This window comes from Vanacampus margaritifer, chromosome 1, assembly GCF_051991255.1.
Source record: "Vanacampus margaritifer isolate UIUO_Vmar chromosome 1, RoL_Vmar_1.0, whole genome shotgun sequence".
NCBI lineage: Eukaryota > Metazoa > Chordata > Actinopteri > Syngnathiformes > Syngnathidae > Vanacampus > Vanacampus margaritifer.
Genome location: NC_135432.1, coordinates 30,770,517 through 30,786,608, shown reverse-complemented (window position 1 = coordinate 30,786,608; position 16,092 = coordinate 30,770,517). Strand labels below are relative to the sequence as shown.

General features: G+C 40.3%; 1 protein-coding gene across 3 annotated transcripts in view; it reads left to right on the top strand.

The window, feature by feature from the left end:
* LOC144036813 (FYVE, RhoGEF and PH domain-containing protein 3-like) overlaps positions 1 to 16,092 on the top strand; it is a 53,947-nt gene that overhangs the window by 32,357 nt on the left and 5,498 nt on the right. For all 3 annotated transcript variants that reach the window (XM_077547737.1, XM_077547733.1, XM_077547732.1), the window contains 14 exons: positions 3,827 to 3,985; positions 5,073 to 5,268; positions 5,354 to 5,960; positions 8,208 to 8,297; positions 9,850 to 9,986; positions 10,230 to 10,386; positions 11,323 to 11,461; positions 12,263 to 12,321; positions 12,712 to 12,858; positions 12,937 to 13,029; positions 13,126 to 13,205; positions 14,370 to 14,400; positions 15,502 to 15,606; positions 15,980 to 16,033. In XM_077547737.1, the coding sequence (XP_077403863.1) occupies positions 3,827 to 3,985; positions 5,073 to 5,268; positions 5,354 to 5,960; positions 8,208 to 8,297; positions 9,850 to 9,986; positions 10,230 to 10,386; positions 11,323 to 11,461; positions 12,263 to 12,321; positions 12,712 to 12,858; positions 12,937 to 13,029; positions 13,126 to 13,205; positions 14,370 to 14,400; positions 15,502 to 15,606; positions 15,980 to 16,033 (2,054 nt within the window). The remainder of the gene's footprint in view (positions 1 to 3,826; positions 3,986 to 5,072; positions 5,269 to 5,353; positions 5,961 to 8,207; positions 8,298 to 9,849; positions 9,987 to 10,229; positions 10,387 to 11,322; positions 11,462 to 12,262; positions 12,322 to 12,711; positions 12,859 to 12,936; positions 13,030 to 13,125; positions 13,206 to 14,369; positions 14,401 to 15,501; positions 15,607 to 15,979; positions 16,034 to 16,092) is intronic.

The following is a 16,092-nucleotide window of genomic DNA, read 5'->3' as shown; positions in this document are numbered from 1 at the left end:
TCCTGGGGACATTCTTAACTCTTTTAATATATTGTATGTTGGTCAAATAGCTAAATATTTCTGGGTCGCATAAACAGCTGTCAGTCATACACCATAATCCAGTCTTTCGGGTTTCTCTCCGTTACAGTGACAGAGGCGCGTATATTACAACCATAAGACGAAACTTGTGACTTGACAGCTTTATTGTTGTCTGTTACCTGTCTGTTTTTTCACCCAATTAATATGCGGTGAGGAAATGTGGCTTAGATATTTGGAGCAGTGGCTGGTTGTCATGGGGATGGGCAGCCAGTAGAGCTTAGTGCCAATGATGGTTCTCAGATGTGTAATTCCTGCCTAATTGTCCCATTCATCCCTCTCTCAATAACGGGCTGAGCTGAGTAAATTAATGAGCCTTTATCCCTTGTGTGTCTTCTATTGTGTGTTTTGGGAAAATCCCTCTTAAAATGACACACATGCCATGTCAGTCACAGCAGCCGTTTCCCAACGTGAACATCGATAGTCTAGATGTCGACTGTAACTTCACTGAGGCGGCGTAGAGGTGTCTTTGTTTTGTCTGGGCACTCTCACACGTCACTTCTTCCCCGGGAGGAGGAACTTGGATCGGGTTTGGCAGGAGAATAGAATGCTCCATCCCACATACACGTGCCTGAGAAAAGGACAGCTACATGTTTTTTAATGCAGGAATGAAGTGAAGGACGTCTGGCTGTGAGCTCATTTTCATCAAACTACTTTATAATAAATTTCATGGCATGCTTTTATTTTTTTAATACATGGTTAACTATTGTCTATATTTTCTATTTTTTAGTTATTTACCTCCATTCCTGCTCTTTGAACGTCATTGATATGTGAAACAAAAAGAATGGATGTGAGGTATTGCTATGACTAATTCTGTATTTTGTCTCCAATCTGAGCAAATAATAGGAATGATTTTGTTTATACTGTTCATAGCCTACCTTGTGAATTAATAACTCATATGTATTTATTTCAAATGAAATTCTGTCAAATCATTTTCTGAAGCACTTTGCGCCATTCCATTCTCATCTATCCCAGCAGTCTTGGAGTGAGTTGCAGTGTAGGATACACCCCAGGCTGGTTGCCCCTTGCCAGCCAATCACAAGGCACATATAGGCAACTACTGCCTCAGGACAATTTATAGTCTTCAATGGACTTTTTTGGGGGGGAATGTGGGAGGATGCCGGAGTACCCTAAGAAAACATATGGGAGCACAGGGAGAACATGCACGCTCCATGCAGGAAGCCTGGATTTTAAATTGCAACCTTCGAAATTGAGGCAAATGTGCTAACCACTTGAGCACTGCGCCATCTGAAATCCACTTCATTAGGGAAAACAATCTGCTACTTCACTACTCTCAAGTTTCTGTTTCGTGCTTTGATATGTGGGCCAAATCTTTTTCTCTCTTGTTGCTTGGCTACGCAGAGTTGCCATAGGTACCAGCCCCGAGCCCCTATGCCACCATCTTCCATGCTTGTTTGTTTTTCCCAGCCGTGACCCTTATACATCGCTGGACACAAAGTTCTTGGCTGGACAGTTATTTCAAGGAAAAACATGCACGTTGACTTGGTTAAAGGTCTCTTCTTCTCCTTTGACTCAATTCTGGCGCTATGCAATAATTTTCCATGAATGATTAACGATAACATTTTTCTATCCTGGCATCTTATTATGCCACGGAGCAAAAATGGTGTGAAGCCTGCAGCGTGCCGCATGGGGGCGAAGGCCTAACGGGACTCATTACTGAGAGAATTCTCTCCTTCTGTTGCCTGGAGCTACACAAAATTAGATGGTTCTGTGGAGGCTTCGTGCCATTTTGGATTTGTTTCTAGTTGGGAAAGTTTGTATTGACTATATTCTACTTCAGCCTGTAGTCAATTACTTTTTGCAGATCTGCAGCCCACAGCATAACTACATACTCGACGTACATACAAACCCCAGTTCCAACGGAGTTGGGACGATGTGAATGAATATATTTGTATTTATTTATTTATGTATTTTTGTATTTATTTATTGCCGCGGGGGGACAAGCTGCACGTTCGCCTGTGGCACCCACCAAATCACTTAGGCCCTGCCCAAAAGGCTCAATTGTTCAAAGCAATGTTGGGGGCTGTTCACCACTTTGTGAACACCTGAATGAGCAAACAGTTTAAAACGTTTTCTACACAGAATTTTAAGGAATTTAGGGATTTCATCATGTGCAGTCTTTGTGGTGTATTCAATTGAATTGATGTTGCTTTTGCAAATCATGTATATACAGTATGGATGTATTCTGTTTTTGATGTTAGCCAATGTCCCAACTTCATTGGAAATTAAAATGTTTAGTTGTAATGTTAACATTAGTCATACTGTTTTAACCCTACATCATCATTACATATTTTTACTAGATTGTTGCCAAAGCGCATTCTCATCCATTGTGTCTCCTTGGTGTATGTATACTGAGGAGAATAATGCATGCTGGCTCCATAAGGTCACGGCTGAGCGGAGTTCGAGCTCATATGCCTTTGACAAGTAGTTTGGCAATTAAGTACAGGACACTTAAACAAAATGCACAACCTTTCACACCTGTGGGAATTTAGGGTACAGTACTCAATTAATGCAGGTTTTTGGAGTGTGGGAGGAGGCAGGTGTCCGCAGTGAAAACCCACACAAGCAACATGGAAGCTCCACACAATAAGACCTTAGTCGACTTCTACTTCAATTCTCAAACCTATATGATAAAAACATCATAGGTCATACAAAACCTTGTTTTTGTTAAAATAATTTAATTTATTCTCTTTTCACTCATCCCTGTTCAATGCAGGCCTTGTAGAATGTGTTGATCCCAACTATAATTTGACCTAGTTATTTTCCACCCCCATTAGGTTCATTTTGGGAAAAAACACGCATGAACATTACATAATGTAGGACAGAAAATATTTGTAGTTGGTGGGTTTTCTGATTGCTTTTCACTTCTTGTAATTGCAATTTCATTTCCTCTGTTACTAATAGGTGGAACTTGCAAAATAACCTTTGGACGCCTCATCTTTTCAAAAATGCCTCTTTTAGATTCTCAGTCATCCAGTTTATGGATGTAAAAGACGCTTAACTCATTCACTGCCATAAATTCATTAAAAAAAAAAAAAAGATTATTAAAAATTAGGGGCAAGAGGAGATTTAATTTTGAAATTGTAATTAATCGCACAACTTCATTAGTTAACTCACCAATAATCACAAATTTTATATCGGTTCTAAATGTACAATAAAGAATTCTAGGTTTTCATACTCTTGTTAACAAAAGTGGGGGAAAAAATGTTAAACTAATAGAAATTGTTAAAATGATTTTTTTTACATTTATAGCCGTCAATGGCAGGGAATGAATAAAAAAAAAAATTCTGAGAGTCAGGCAATTAAAGTTTTTAATTTGAATTAATCGCATGTTTATAACCGTCAATGGCAGTGAATGAGTTAATAGATGCCAGGCAGGTAAAAGCAAATCATCCTCCCATCAAACCTCTTTGGAGTTGAAAATCTAAATTTGCCAGCCAAACACTCTCACGCACACCCATTCCCGAGAAGATTAAATACCGTCAATCAGATTCCAATCTGCAGTTCAGTCCGCTGCCTCAGGCCGCTAGGGCCGATCAATATGGTGACTGCCTCCCCAGTCAACATAATCCTGAGAACACACAGTGAGCTCAAGGTCACCTGCCTTCACTACTGCACCCACAAACCCAAGCTCCTGTGTTTCTTCATGAATACCGTGTGTGTGTGTGTGTGTCTGTTAAGATCAATCACATCATAGCCGTCTTTCTTCATGTTTGTTTGTTCTCCTCAGACCTCCCTGCTGCTCCCGTCCAGTACCAGTATGGGTCAGCGGATTCCCTGTCCTCTCCACGGCTGCTAAAAAAAGGATCATGTCACGAGAAGCCCGCCATCAAGCCGCGGCCCCAGCCATCCACCTCTCCCAGACCGCCAGTTGCACAGAAACCTCAAGGTAAAGCACTGCCAGAAAAACAGCCACCGCTGCTGTCGCCATTGCTATGTCTTTTCTGCATAAAAAAAAAAAAAGGCAAAGAAAAATGCGTAGGTGTCTGTTCACTGGCCTCATGCCGTTACTCACTCTGCTCACTAGGTCACTTCCACGCAAGCTGCTGCTTTAAAGCAGGCCAGAGGCTCCCGTGAGATTTTGCTGTGACATCTTTGATGAATGCTAATTATCAACATGTGTTGTGTTTGGGGAATTTTGGGAAAATCACAGTACAACACTACGCTCGCCTCAAATTTCAAGTGGCCTATATTCATCCACGCTTTACTGCTGTATTATAATAACAGTTATATTCCCTTATTTCCATTTTTGGTATGTTAGTTGGTCTGCTCTTTTTTTTTTTTTGACAGGATACAACAATTGTATCAGTTTGAAGATGGAAATGATGGATTTGTGTTTCACCATTAGCAACCAGTGTAGCAAAATTGAAAAGTGAATCGGAATTATTTATTAAAATCATGTATTTTTCAATAAATTAGTTATTTGGAAGAACAGAATCGAATTTTAGATTGTACTGTACTATATTTGGCACACAATATACTTTTAGACTTCATTTGTGTTGTTTTGACAGGCAGTTCCATTTATCTGTAGAGATGAATAAGACAGACATACACAGAGGAAGCTGACTATCAGCATTAACATGTCAGCCATTTATGAAAATATGAACACTTGTCAAATGATAGTGAGCAGGGAAGCATGAGCACTGTGTGCATACTTATGATAATCCACTGTCTGTGTCTGCGCATCTTTTCTAAATGTACAGGAACTGTTGTGGCTCACGTGCACACACATCTCAGTATCCTGTTTGAAATAAGGAAGTCATCAGAAAGCTGAAGTCGTTCAAAATCAGCACTGCTATTTTGTGTTACTCTTTGTTTTTTTTTGTTATCAAGATAGGAGCGGGCAGGCACAATTCTCAGAAACAGCCATGGAGGTTTTCTCCCTTGGATTTTTACACGATACACGATTGATGCCCGCAGCCTCACGTTTGTCTCTCGTTCTGCTTTTCTTGCCTTTTCTGGACGTGCCCCTCTAGTGCCCCCTAAACCGGCGCACCTGCTCGCTCTCGGGCAAGACAAGAAACCCAAGAGGATCCCGCCGGCGCCCTGCAGGCCTCTCCCTGCGCCTCCGCCTAAACCCAAACCCGGTCTTGCGCCTCCTGTCGTGGGAGCACAGCCACAGAGGGAAATCCAGAAAGTGGGTCTGCTCATCGAGAGGTTTGAAAATTCAAGGTAAGAATATTGCCGGGAATTTATTTCATGGTCGATGTGCTTTACATGTTCTCTGACTTTCCAATGTCCTTTCCTTTCTTCCCAGGGTCCCCATCTTGGGGGCGCTCCCCCGCTCCCAGCTGCACCTGTGTCTTAGAATGGACACTGCGAGTGACATCGCTTCCTCCTGCGACCAGGACACCACAGCAAAGATTGCGGGAGACTCCTCCCCTTTGAGCAAACTCGCACCCTGCACCTCTGAAGGAACTGACGATGTATCCGAACTGTCTTGTCTGGCGTCCATGCACCTGGACGGCTCCGACGACACGCCGTTGGACGTGGAAATGGACATAACCCACGGCGATGGTTGCCTTGACGACGGGGAGCGGGATGAAGGCTCCTCCCACGATTTTCTAGATAATCCAGACTCCTCCGAGCAGATAAAGATTCCGAACCGGGACAGCGGCATCGACAGTCCGTCGTGCGCCGCCGAAGGGGAGGCCTTCCCCAACGAGGACGCCATTGACGAGGAGGATCATTACGACAGTGTGACGGAAACGGAGAGTGTGTCTTGTTGCGTTACCCTGAGCAACAAGCGGGATTCCACTCAGGATGAGGACAGTGACTTGGATGAGGGCAGCGGTGGCGAGATCAACTCTCTAACAGACGCACAAACCGGGTACCTGACAGATGCGCATACAGAGGCACAAAAAGTGAGTAGCATGCTTCCGTCTCATTGGCTCGCAAATTGAAAAATCGTAACAGTGCTTAACATTTCCCTTCCCCCCCCTATGAGAACATTGTGGTAGGAAGGTTTCATGTTCAATCCCCCAGGTCACCCGCAAAGTCACATTCAGCAAAATTGTTACTCCTGATGCTGTGTCATGTTTTTGCAATGGAACTGTTTATAAAATCCTGTGTCATCATTATGCGAATGAGACACTTTAGAAGGTCAGGAGTCCTTATATAAATGTCAGTTTATAAGAATTTTCATGGCACATCTGACTCATCCTGCCTTCCTCCGAGAGTGGGCAAAAGCAGCCAGTCTCTATTATTATCTCCGCCTGGTTGAGCCTCTTCAAAGAATACTCTTGATGAAATGTTATACGCTGTGACAACCTCACACTGGCGGCCACAAGTGATCGACTTGACTCTAAAAGCGGCTCTGCAGTTACATAAAGAGATGAATACCTGCCCGTAAGCGGTAATAGGAGCTTGCGTTGGACTCCCCACATTTAAGCTTGTTTCGCTTTTCTCTTGTCCTTCAGCTCCTCTATTGATTGTCAACAGCACCGCCTATGCATGTCCCTCTACTGTATGTGCTGCTGATATTTTGGCACTTAAAGGCAACAGAGGCCAATCCCTTTATTTTTGTTGACTGAAAATACTGTATGGGTTTGACGTCAAAAGATAAATATTTCCATTGGCACCTGATACACAGCTTAGAAACTTGCTTAGGTGAATTGGTGCAGACAGGGTTAATATACAGTAGTTTAGTGATGAATAAGACTTAATATTACGTTGCAAAATCCATCGCTTGCAGTGACGTTGGCATTCTTCTTAAATGAGACTTTTACAAGTTTTCACTACAGCTTCTTTCAGCTGTTACATTGTTTTGGGGCATTACTCCCTTCAATCTACTTTAGAGTTTAAGCTTGGTTATTTGACCAGTGTAAGACCTTCCCCCTGTCTTGGTGGTGTCTTTTAGGTCATTTTCTTGCTGCATGATCAATGAATCAGTTTGATTGCAGTTTATCATGCTGTTGTCTTCATGTGTTACATCATCAATAAAGATGAATGAGCCATTCCCAGAAGAAGCAATTATGACATTACCGCTACCATGAATCACGGTTGGGCTTTTTTCTTTGAGATCTGGTGAAGATGATTTCTTTCTCTCAGCTGTCACTTCTCCTCACCATCTTTTTAGGAAAGGTTCATCTTTGTCTTATCAGAACATTACGCTTCTTGACAAGTATTTTTTATTTTTTTGGCCATTTCGACAAATTCCAGCATGGCCTTCCTATTCTATTCTTCTTGCTTGTGAATTTGACGTCACAGTTCTTCAGGGCTCAGGCAACGACCAATCACAGCTCACCTGTTTTCTGAAGCTGAGCTTTGATTGGTTGTTTCCTGAGACCTGAGCAACTGTGACGTCATCTTCAGGGGACAGCATATGGCAAAATGGCTGCCTTCTAGGGCTCCGGGTGGGGGAGGGGTTACCGTCACTTGCCTTCGGTGCCGGTTGGCGTGAGTTTGCGTCCCCGCCTGGGAGACCATATATGTGTGTGTGCACAAAATAAAAAAATAATTGAAAAAAAATGGCAGCCTTCTGATATTGATAAAAACTGCTGGATTTTGATGCTTAACTCGAATTCCACTAACCATATTTAGAGTAGTGAGGCTGCATGCATATATATATATAATTTTATTTTTGTCAATATTTTTGGGGTGTGTTGACATACCCTTTAAACAAACTGGTTGCAACATTACTCCTAAACTACTGCGTATGTTTCTGTGACATGAGAACTTTGCATTTTGGCACTACATTTTAGAGGATGTTGGTTTGATAAGTGATGCACTTAGCAAAATGGTAAAGGGAAAAATTAGAATTGACTGTATTCACAATGTGAGTTTTTAAAATAATAGAACTATTGAAAAACAAGAAACGTGTTGTTCGTTCAGCTGTTAGCAAAGCGACTCTCAAGGTTTGTTTGAAGACTTGTGTTTACATTCAGTTGTCGCTTTAGGAGAGAGGGAACATTTTCAGTCAGATAGCTGCACAAAATGTAGCTGCTCATAAGGTCAAAGATATCACAGAAGGCCAATCGCTGAAAATGTTCAACGCATCTTGAAATGATGCTACAAGAAGATCATAGCTTTTCAATGTGTTTGATGTTTTAGAGGTCATTTTGATGCCTTTGTTGTAATCCTTGGTTGCATGTGTGATGTGTGCCCATCAGTGCTCAGAGGTGCACAGGTTGCTGAACATTGCCAAAGAACTTCTCCACACTGAAGAGGCCTACGTCAAGAGGCTCAACCTCCTCGACCAGGTAAACTATGGAAGTCACCTTCTCCCAAATGGCAGTTTGGGTGCCTCTGGTCCAAATTCCAATATCCAGTGTGAGTGTGCCAGCGGTTTTAGTGATTGAGATCAGGGCTGAGCCGGATTAAATAAGTGTTCTGTGATCCAGGGGACACCAGCGTTCCTTTGCGGGCCGAATTAATCTGTGTAAGCACGGTTGTGGGAGACAGTCACTCTGTGTTACATGCATGAGATGTATACTACATGCATTGGTTACCTCAAAGCAGTTACATCTCTGGATGACTGCAGAGTAGCACATGTACAAATGTGTGGAAATCCCTGGATTAATCATGGATTAATGGTGTCTCCAAAATCTTAGCAGGGTTTCTCAATGGAAAGCTCGTTAAAAAAAAGTCTTAGATGGAAGATATGTCTTATTTGTGTGCAGAGCACAAGTTGTCATTTTGTTAAATTATTCACTGCCATTGACGTCTATAAACGTTAAGAAATAATTTTAACTATTTCTATTAGTTTGAAAAAAGATTCCACTTTTGTTAACTAGAGTATGAAAACCTAGACAGTAAAAAAAAATAATCCTTAGAAAAAGAAAAGAAAAAAAGTTTATCAAAAATTACGGGCATCAGGCAATTAATTTTTTTAATAGTAAGTAATCGCATAATTTAACTCACGATTATTCACAAATTTCTGTTCTAAATGTAAAAAAAATTTTTTTCTAGGTTTTCATACTCTTGTTAGCAAAAGTGGAAAAAAATGTTTGTTTGTTTTTTACGTCTATAGCTGTCTATGGCAGTGAATGAATTAAAAAAAAAAAAAAGATTCTGACAAATGTAAGACACACATATTAAATTAAGTCATCTCTATATTTATCCCAACCAAGCTTTTCCAGTTAAGTCCGTTTTCCCCACTGAACATGTTTGCATGTACTGAAAGCCCTTTTTGACGAGTGTGCGGTGCTCTCACTTCACATGAAATAGTTCATCTCCTGTTGATGTCACGCCACAGTCATGTGACATTGATTGGTTTCCATGGAAATGTTTCATGACTTTGCCTCTGGCTACAGTAACAAAAGGTTCCGCATGTAATGAATTACCGCAGACAAATTCCAAATCTGAGCCTTATTGCAGCAAGTAAACCGCACTTGCATACACTGACATGATATACCTTTGCTGAATATATTGGTATAATATGTTTTTTAAATGTTTGCTCATTTAAATATAGCTACCATTTATCGGTCCGATTCAAATACAGTAAGGCACTGTCTTGACATGGCAGCCATAGCTCATCTTCATTTTTTTCCTACAATATTGGTGAACCAATCAGGTTCAAGGATTTTGTGCAGCTCATATATACTTTGCTGCACAATTTTTTATGTTAATATATTTTATGATAATAGAGATTTACTTCCTGCTTTAAGTCCTTCCCTTAGAAGACGCGCATTGTAATGAAGTGAAATGTCTCTGGGCGTTAATTAATGGAATTGAGCAAAAGATTTTTGGGATGTGTCCCAACCTCTTCTTCCTCGCCCTCATTTGTTTTTGACACATATGTTTCCTCTGTAGGTATTTTGCACTAAACTCACAGAGGCCGGAATCCCTCAGGATGTCATTACAGGGATCTTCTCCAACATCTCCTCCATCTACTGCTTCCACGACAAGTTCCTGCTTCCAGAGCTCAAGACGCGCATCATTGGAGAATGGTGAGGACGGATCGGCAACTATACAGACTACTGTGGTGCTCAGTTAGCAATCATTTGTATTGGACTCTCAGTGTTGAAACTGGAACTAAGTTCATGCAATTTCCTTACTAGGTATAACAACTATACACTTTATGTTTTGATACCGAACTTGTCTTTGGGGACTTGGGGAGAAAAGCAGGATACACCCTGGACCTCTCACGTGGTTTTAATCAACATGCATGCGGTTTCTGTTTTCTCCCGCAGGAATTCCAACCCTCGTATTGGGGACATCCTCCAGAAATTGGCACCATTCATGAAGATGTACGGCGAGTATGTGAAAAACTTTGACCGAGCGATGGACTTGGTCAACACCTGGACGCAACGATCTTCACAGTTCAAGAGCGTCGTCCAAAATATTCAGGTGTGTGTGTGTTTTGTGGGTATGGTGCCGTTTTTCATGTCACTTTATTGTTACATTTTTGTACAGATACAATGATTTTTTTTATTGCAACATTTCCCTTTCACTCTCAGAATCTCAGTCATTTGTTATCAATGCTCGCTGTTATATTTAAACTACCCGTACACTTCATTAGGGACACCTGTATATCTTTTACTGGAGGCGTTGGAAAGAAATGACGCTGTTACAAAATTTTGTTGTAGAAAGAACAGTGCAATTTCACCACAATATTAACTCATTCACTGCCATTGATGGCTATAGACGTCAAAAATTCATTCGAACTATTTTTAGTAGTTGAACATTTTTTCCAATTTTGTTAACAAGAATATGAGAACCTAGAATTTTTTTTTATTGTATTAGAACAAATATAAAATTTGTGATTAATCATGAGTTAAAGTCATGCGATTAATTACGATTAAATATCGCCTGGCGCCCCTAACTTTAAATAATCTTTTCTTTATTTTTTTTTAATGATAATTATTAAAAATGTAACAAAAAAATTGTTTTTAAAAAAAAAAGAAAAGAAAAGATTATTAAAAATTAGGGGCATCAATCGATTAAAATTTGTAATCCTAATTAATCGCATTACTTCACTAGTTAACTCACGATTAATCACAAATTTTCTATCTGTTCTAAATGTACAAAAAAAATATCTAGGTTTTCATACTCTTGTTAACAAAAATTAAAAAAAAAAAAAAAGTTAAACTAATAGAAATAGTTAAAATTATTTTTTTAAAGTCTATAGCTGTCAATGGCAGTGAATGAGTTAAAATAAATTGGTACCTTTCTCTCAATGTCACTTAAAACTGAGCTTTTCTTTAAATTTGAATATTCTGCAAGTTTACCAAAGGTGTCTGTTGAATGTTTGCTTCTGTTTGTTTTTCATGTTTAAATGATCAGAAACAGGACGTTTGCGGCAACTTGACGTTGCAGCACCACATGCTGGAACCCGTCCAGAGGATTCCCCGCTATGAGCTCTTGCTCAAAGACTACCTGAAGAAACTGCCCGATGACGCTCTCGACCGAAAGGATGCAGAAAGTGAGGCCAACGATAAACTCGCCAACGCCAAGTCACATGATCACATTGTAGTGTAGCTGGTGTTTCTATGAGATTGGGCGTAACCCCTCTGGGTCTGGAAAGGTCAGATCATACTTTATATGCTCTAGCATCCCAGTGTCCAATTACAAAAGCCTAAGTTCAACCCTTTGTTTAGTTTATAGGGTTTCACTCACCCACTCCACATTCCACAGTAGTTTATCACTGTGGTGTTGCTTTCCCACACAGTTAAGAGTGACCATGTACATATTTTCCTGTCTTAAAGGGGAAGTCAACCCCCCTCCAAAGTTCTTGACAATAATATGTTTCATGCAGGCCCCCTGCTCGAAACACAGCATACTGGTTAATATTGTGTTAGTGGAGTATGAGTTAAGCAGTAAAATCCATCATTTATTATCAATATCGGACGGCGGCCATTTTGCCACTTGCTGTCGAGTGAAAATGGCATCACAGTTGTTCAGGTCTCAGGTAACAACTAATCACAGCTCAGCTTCAGAAATCAAATGAGCTGTGATTGGTCGTTGCCTGAGCCCCGAGCAACTGTGATGTCATCTTCAGCCGACAGCATGTGGCAAAATGGCCCCCTGAGGTGGAAGCCTGGATTTTGCTGCATCACTCTTAATCCACAAATGTAATATTAATCAGAATGTCATGTTTAGACGAGTGAGGTCACATATAACATATTATGGTCAAGAAATGTTTATGGTTGGCTTCCCCTTTAACAGTTTAATACTATTTGTTTATTTTGGATTTGATCCTAACATATTTACGGTATTTCTACAGAGGCACTGGAGTTAATATCTACTGCAGCTAATCACTCCAACGCAGCAATCAAGAAAATGGTGAGACTCAACAAAATGTGTCACCAATCCCCATCTGCTTGAACTCTGTGCTGAGAACACTCATCTGACGCATTGCTGATGCTAAACTGTTGCTGTAAGTGTTGGTCTGAGGGAGTGAACGCGCTGAGTCGGTTCAGACAGGAAGTTGCTGTTTCCTGCCTCAAGTTTCACAGCTTGCGGATGTCTGACGGGCGTTCTGTAACACCCATCCTCTGCATCACTTTCCTCGGTCTGACTTGTATTTCTTACTTCCCTGAAACCTCCAAATGTGGTCAAATGATCGATAAAGAAATGTAATACCTGCTCTTTCCGGTGGATGATCGTTTTGTCAAAACAGCGCCCTCTGGTGGTGTTCATCTAATTCACGTTGGTGCTGTCTTGTGTTTACAGGAGAAGATGCACAAACTGCTTGAGGTTTATGAGAGGTTGGGAGGGGAGGAGGATATTGTGAACCCAGCCAATGAGCTTATCAAGGAAGGACATATCAAGAAGATGTCAGCCAAAAATGGAACAGCACAAGACAGATACCTCTACTTGGTGAGAGGAAATGTCAGACAGAGAGATTGGATGTCCACAGAGACGAACTCCATCATGATTGTTGTTCTTGTCCCACAGTTTAACAACATGGTGCTCTACTGTGTGCCTAAACTCAGACTGATGGGGCAGAAGTTCAGCGTCAGGGAGAGAATCGACATTGCTGGCATGGAGGTACTTTCTGACAGGATTTTCTTCTTCTTTTTTTTATGTCAGATGACCTTTGTAGGTTTTATGAATATGAATCATTATGCTTCTTTGTTGCCTCAGGTGCAGGAGAACGTGAAGCAGAATCTTCCTCACACATTTGCCATTATTGGCAAACAACGGTCACTTGAACTTCAAGCCAGGTTAAAAAAAACAAAAACATTTAAACTATCACTATTGACGCATTCCGAAGTTTTATTTTCATTTATATTGATTGCTGTCAAACAATAAAGCATCACACGATACATAACTGAAAAAACATGCCGTTAATGCTACATGATATAAAATAGTAAGCAATATGTGGAAAATCTTCCTTCCAATAACTCATTCACTGCCATTGACGGCTATAGACGTCAAAAATTCATTTGAACTATTTCTATTAGTTTCACATTTTTTTCCACTTTTGTTAAAAAGAGTATGAAAATCAAAAAAAATAAATATATTGTACATTTAAAACATATACAATTCGCGATTAATCTTGAGTTAACTGTGATTAATTACAATTACAAAAAAAATTTTTTTTATTGTAATTAATCGCATGACTTAAATAGTCAACAATAGATAGTTAACTCACGATTAATTACAAATTTTATATCTATTCTAAATGTACAATAAAAAAAAATAGGTTTTCATACTCTAGTTAACAAAAGTGGAAAAAAATAGATAGAAATAGAAATAGTTCAAATGAATTTTTTACGTCTATAGCCGTCAATGGCAGTGAATGAGATAATATGTTTGATGCAGCCCCCACTAGTCCAAACACGTTGCTCTGATTAATGTTGTGTTATGCAATATGTTTTTTCTCTTATGTCCATTTTGCCACTTGCTGTCAACTGAAAATGACATCAGTTGCCCAGGTAACAACCAATCACGGTTCAGCTTGCAAACGTCACATCACCAAACTCAGGAAACAGGTGAGCCGTGATTGGTCATTACCCGAGCAACTGTGATGTCATTTTCAATCGACGTGCAAGTGGCAAAATGGTGCTTTTTGCTACGTAGTAACACAATATTAATCATAATGGGCCACTATTTGCACTAGTGGAGGCCCATATACGACATATTAGTGTAAAGAAAATGTGGGGTTTGACTTCCCCTTTTTTGTGTGCCCTGCGATTGGTTGGCGTTTACCCCAGGCTCTAGCTCACCTGTGGCCCTAATAAGGACAACTGGTATCGAAAATTGATTTAAAAAAAATTATGAATTGAACACATCATAACATGAAATATAAGTAAAACAATATTACAAAAAGTAAAAGGTTTATGGTACTGAAAAACACGTATATGATGATTGTTTTTCTCTTATAGGACAGCTGAGGAGAAAGAAGATTGGATTCAAGTAAGGATAACATGCCTTAACACATATTTTTAGACCAAAAAAAGGCTGTAATAGCACTTAACTCATTCACTGCCATTGACGCCAAAAACATCAAAAATTCATTTGAACTATTTCTTAGTTTAACATTTTCTTCCGCTTTTGTTAACAAGAGTATGAAAACCTAGACATTTTATTAATAATCTTTTTTTTGGGGGGGAGAAAAGATTGTTATAAATTAGGGGCGTCAGGCGATTAAAATTTTTTAATTGTAATTAACCGTATGACTTCAATAGTTAACTCACGATTAATCACAAATGTTATATCTGTTCTAAATGTACAATTTAAAAAAAATCTAGGTTTTCATACTCTTGTTAACAGAAGTAGAAAAAAATGTTAATTTAATGGAAATAGTTCAAATTAATTTTTGACGTCTATAGCCGTCAGTTGGCAGTGAATGAGTTAAATGGGGCCGCTGGAATATAAAACTTTTGGATGGAATGCTGGCAAAAGAGCTAATGGAAACATTGTGTGTAAACAAACAAAGCAACATTATGGTGAATGGTGTTACGCAATCTCTGTGTGAGGGGCGGCGGGCGGTCTGGTGAATGATTTTGCGGGAAATTGGGGGTCAAACCTGACCCGTTTGTTAGTTTAGCTGAATTAGAGAACGCAATTAGAAAAGATTTCCTGCCCACCCACATTGTGTTGGGGACTTACATTCTTCACTGAAGCCCCTCTTTAATGGCTCATTTAGCTCATTACAGCAGAGAAAAGCTGATTAGGAGTTTTGCAGGCTTGACGAGGAGGTGGTCTCATGGCAACGAGGGTTGAGGGTGAAAGCTTGGAAGCTGACAAGACAGTTGAACATACACTCAAAAGGCAAACAATACTTACTACCTCATGTAGCCGGACATGATACGATAACAACAAAATGATGAGAAACCACTCATTATTAGAAACTCCTCTCTCCACCCACAAGAAGCATTATTATTTTTGTAAAGGCATCATTTTTGGGATACAGCTCTTGCGGTTGCTTTCATTAAACTCCATCTGTGTATATCATTACAGTCTTATATCATTTATCTCCATCATCATCTACTCCAAATGTCTGTTCACACTCAGGTCATCCAAGCTACTATCGATCGGCACAAGCAAAACAGCGAGACTTTCAATAAAGCCTTCAACAGCTCCTTCTCGCGGGAGGATGACCACGCCCCGGAATCACCGGTAAGCCCGCCTCGACCAATACATTGATGGGCTCGGTGATGAAGTATGAGGCGGGAGAGGCGCCAAGCACGTTTGCCATCATCTGGTCTTCGTCTGCTTGAACAATTCTCCATGTATGGATGTGAATCGTACACAATTGAAGACGTTCGCTCGACATAGCGTCTCGTGTCCCACAACTCGCTCATGACCTTATATAGAAAGCTCAAGTCAAAGTTTATGCCTATGGATCTGCTTTGACCCACTTTAAACTGCTGGGCCTGGCGCACAGCCAAACACAACTGGCTTCTTCTGTGAAATTAGACTGACACCTAGTGGAAGAGATGCATAACTGCAGGAAGAAGCCTGTGACGCTCAGATGTTTTCTTATTCTCAGGGTCCCTGGTCCAACACATCCATCGACTCGGATGGCGAGAGACTGCATGAAAGGGTGGGATATATTATTATTCATATTCCATTTTTATGTTGTGCTCAATCTTGACATTTTCT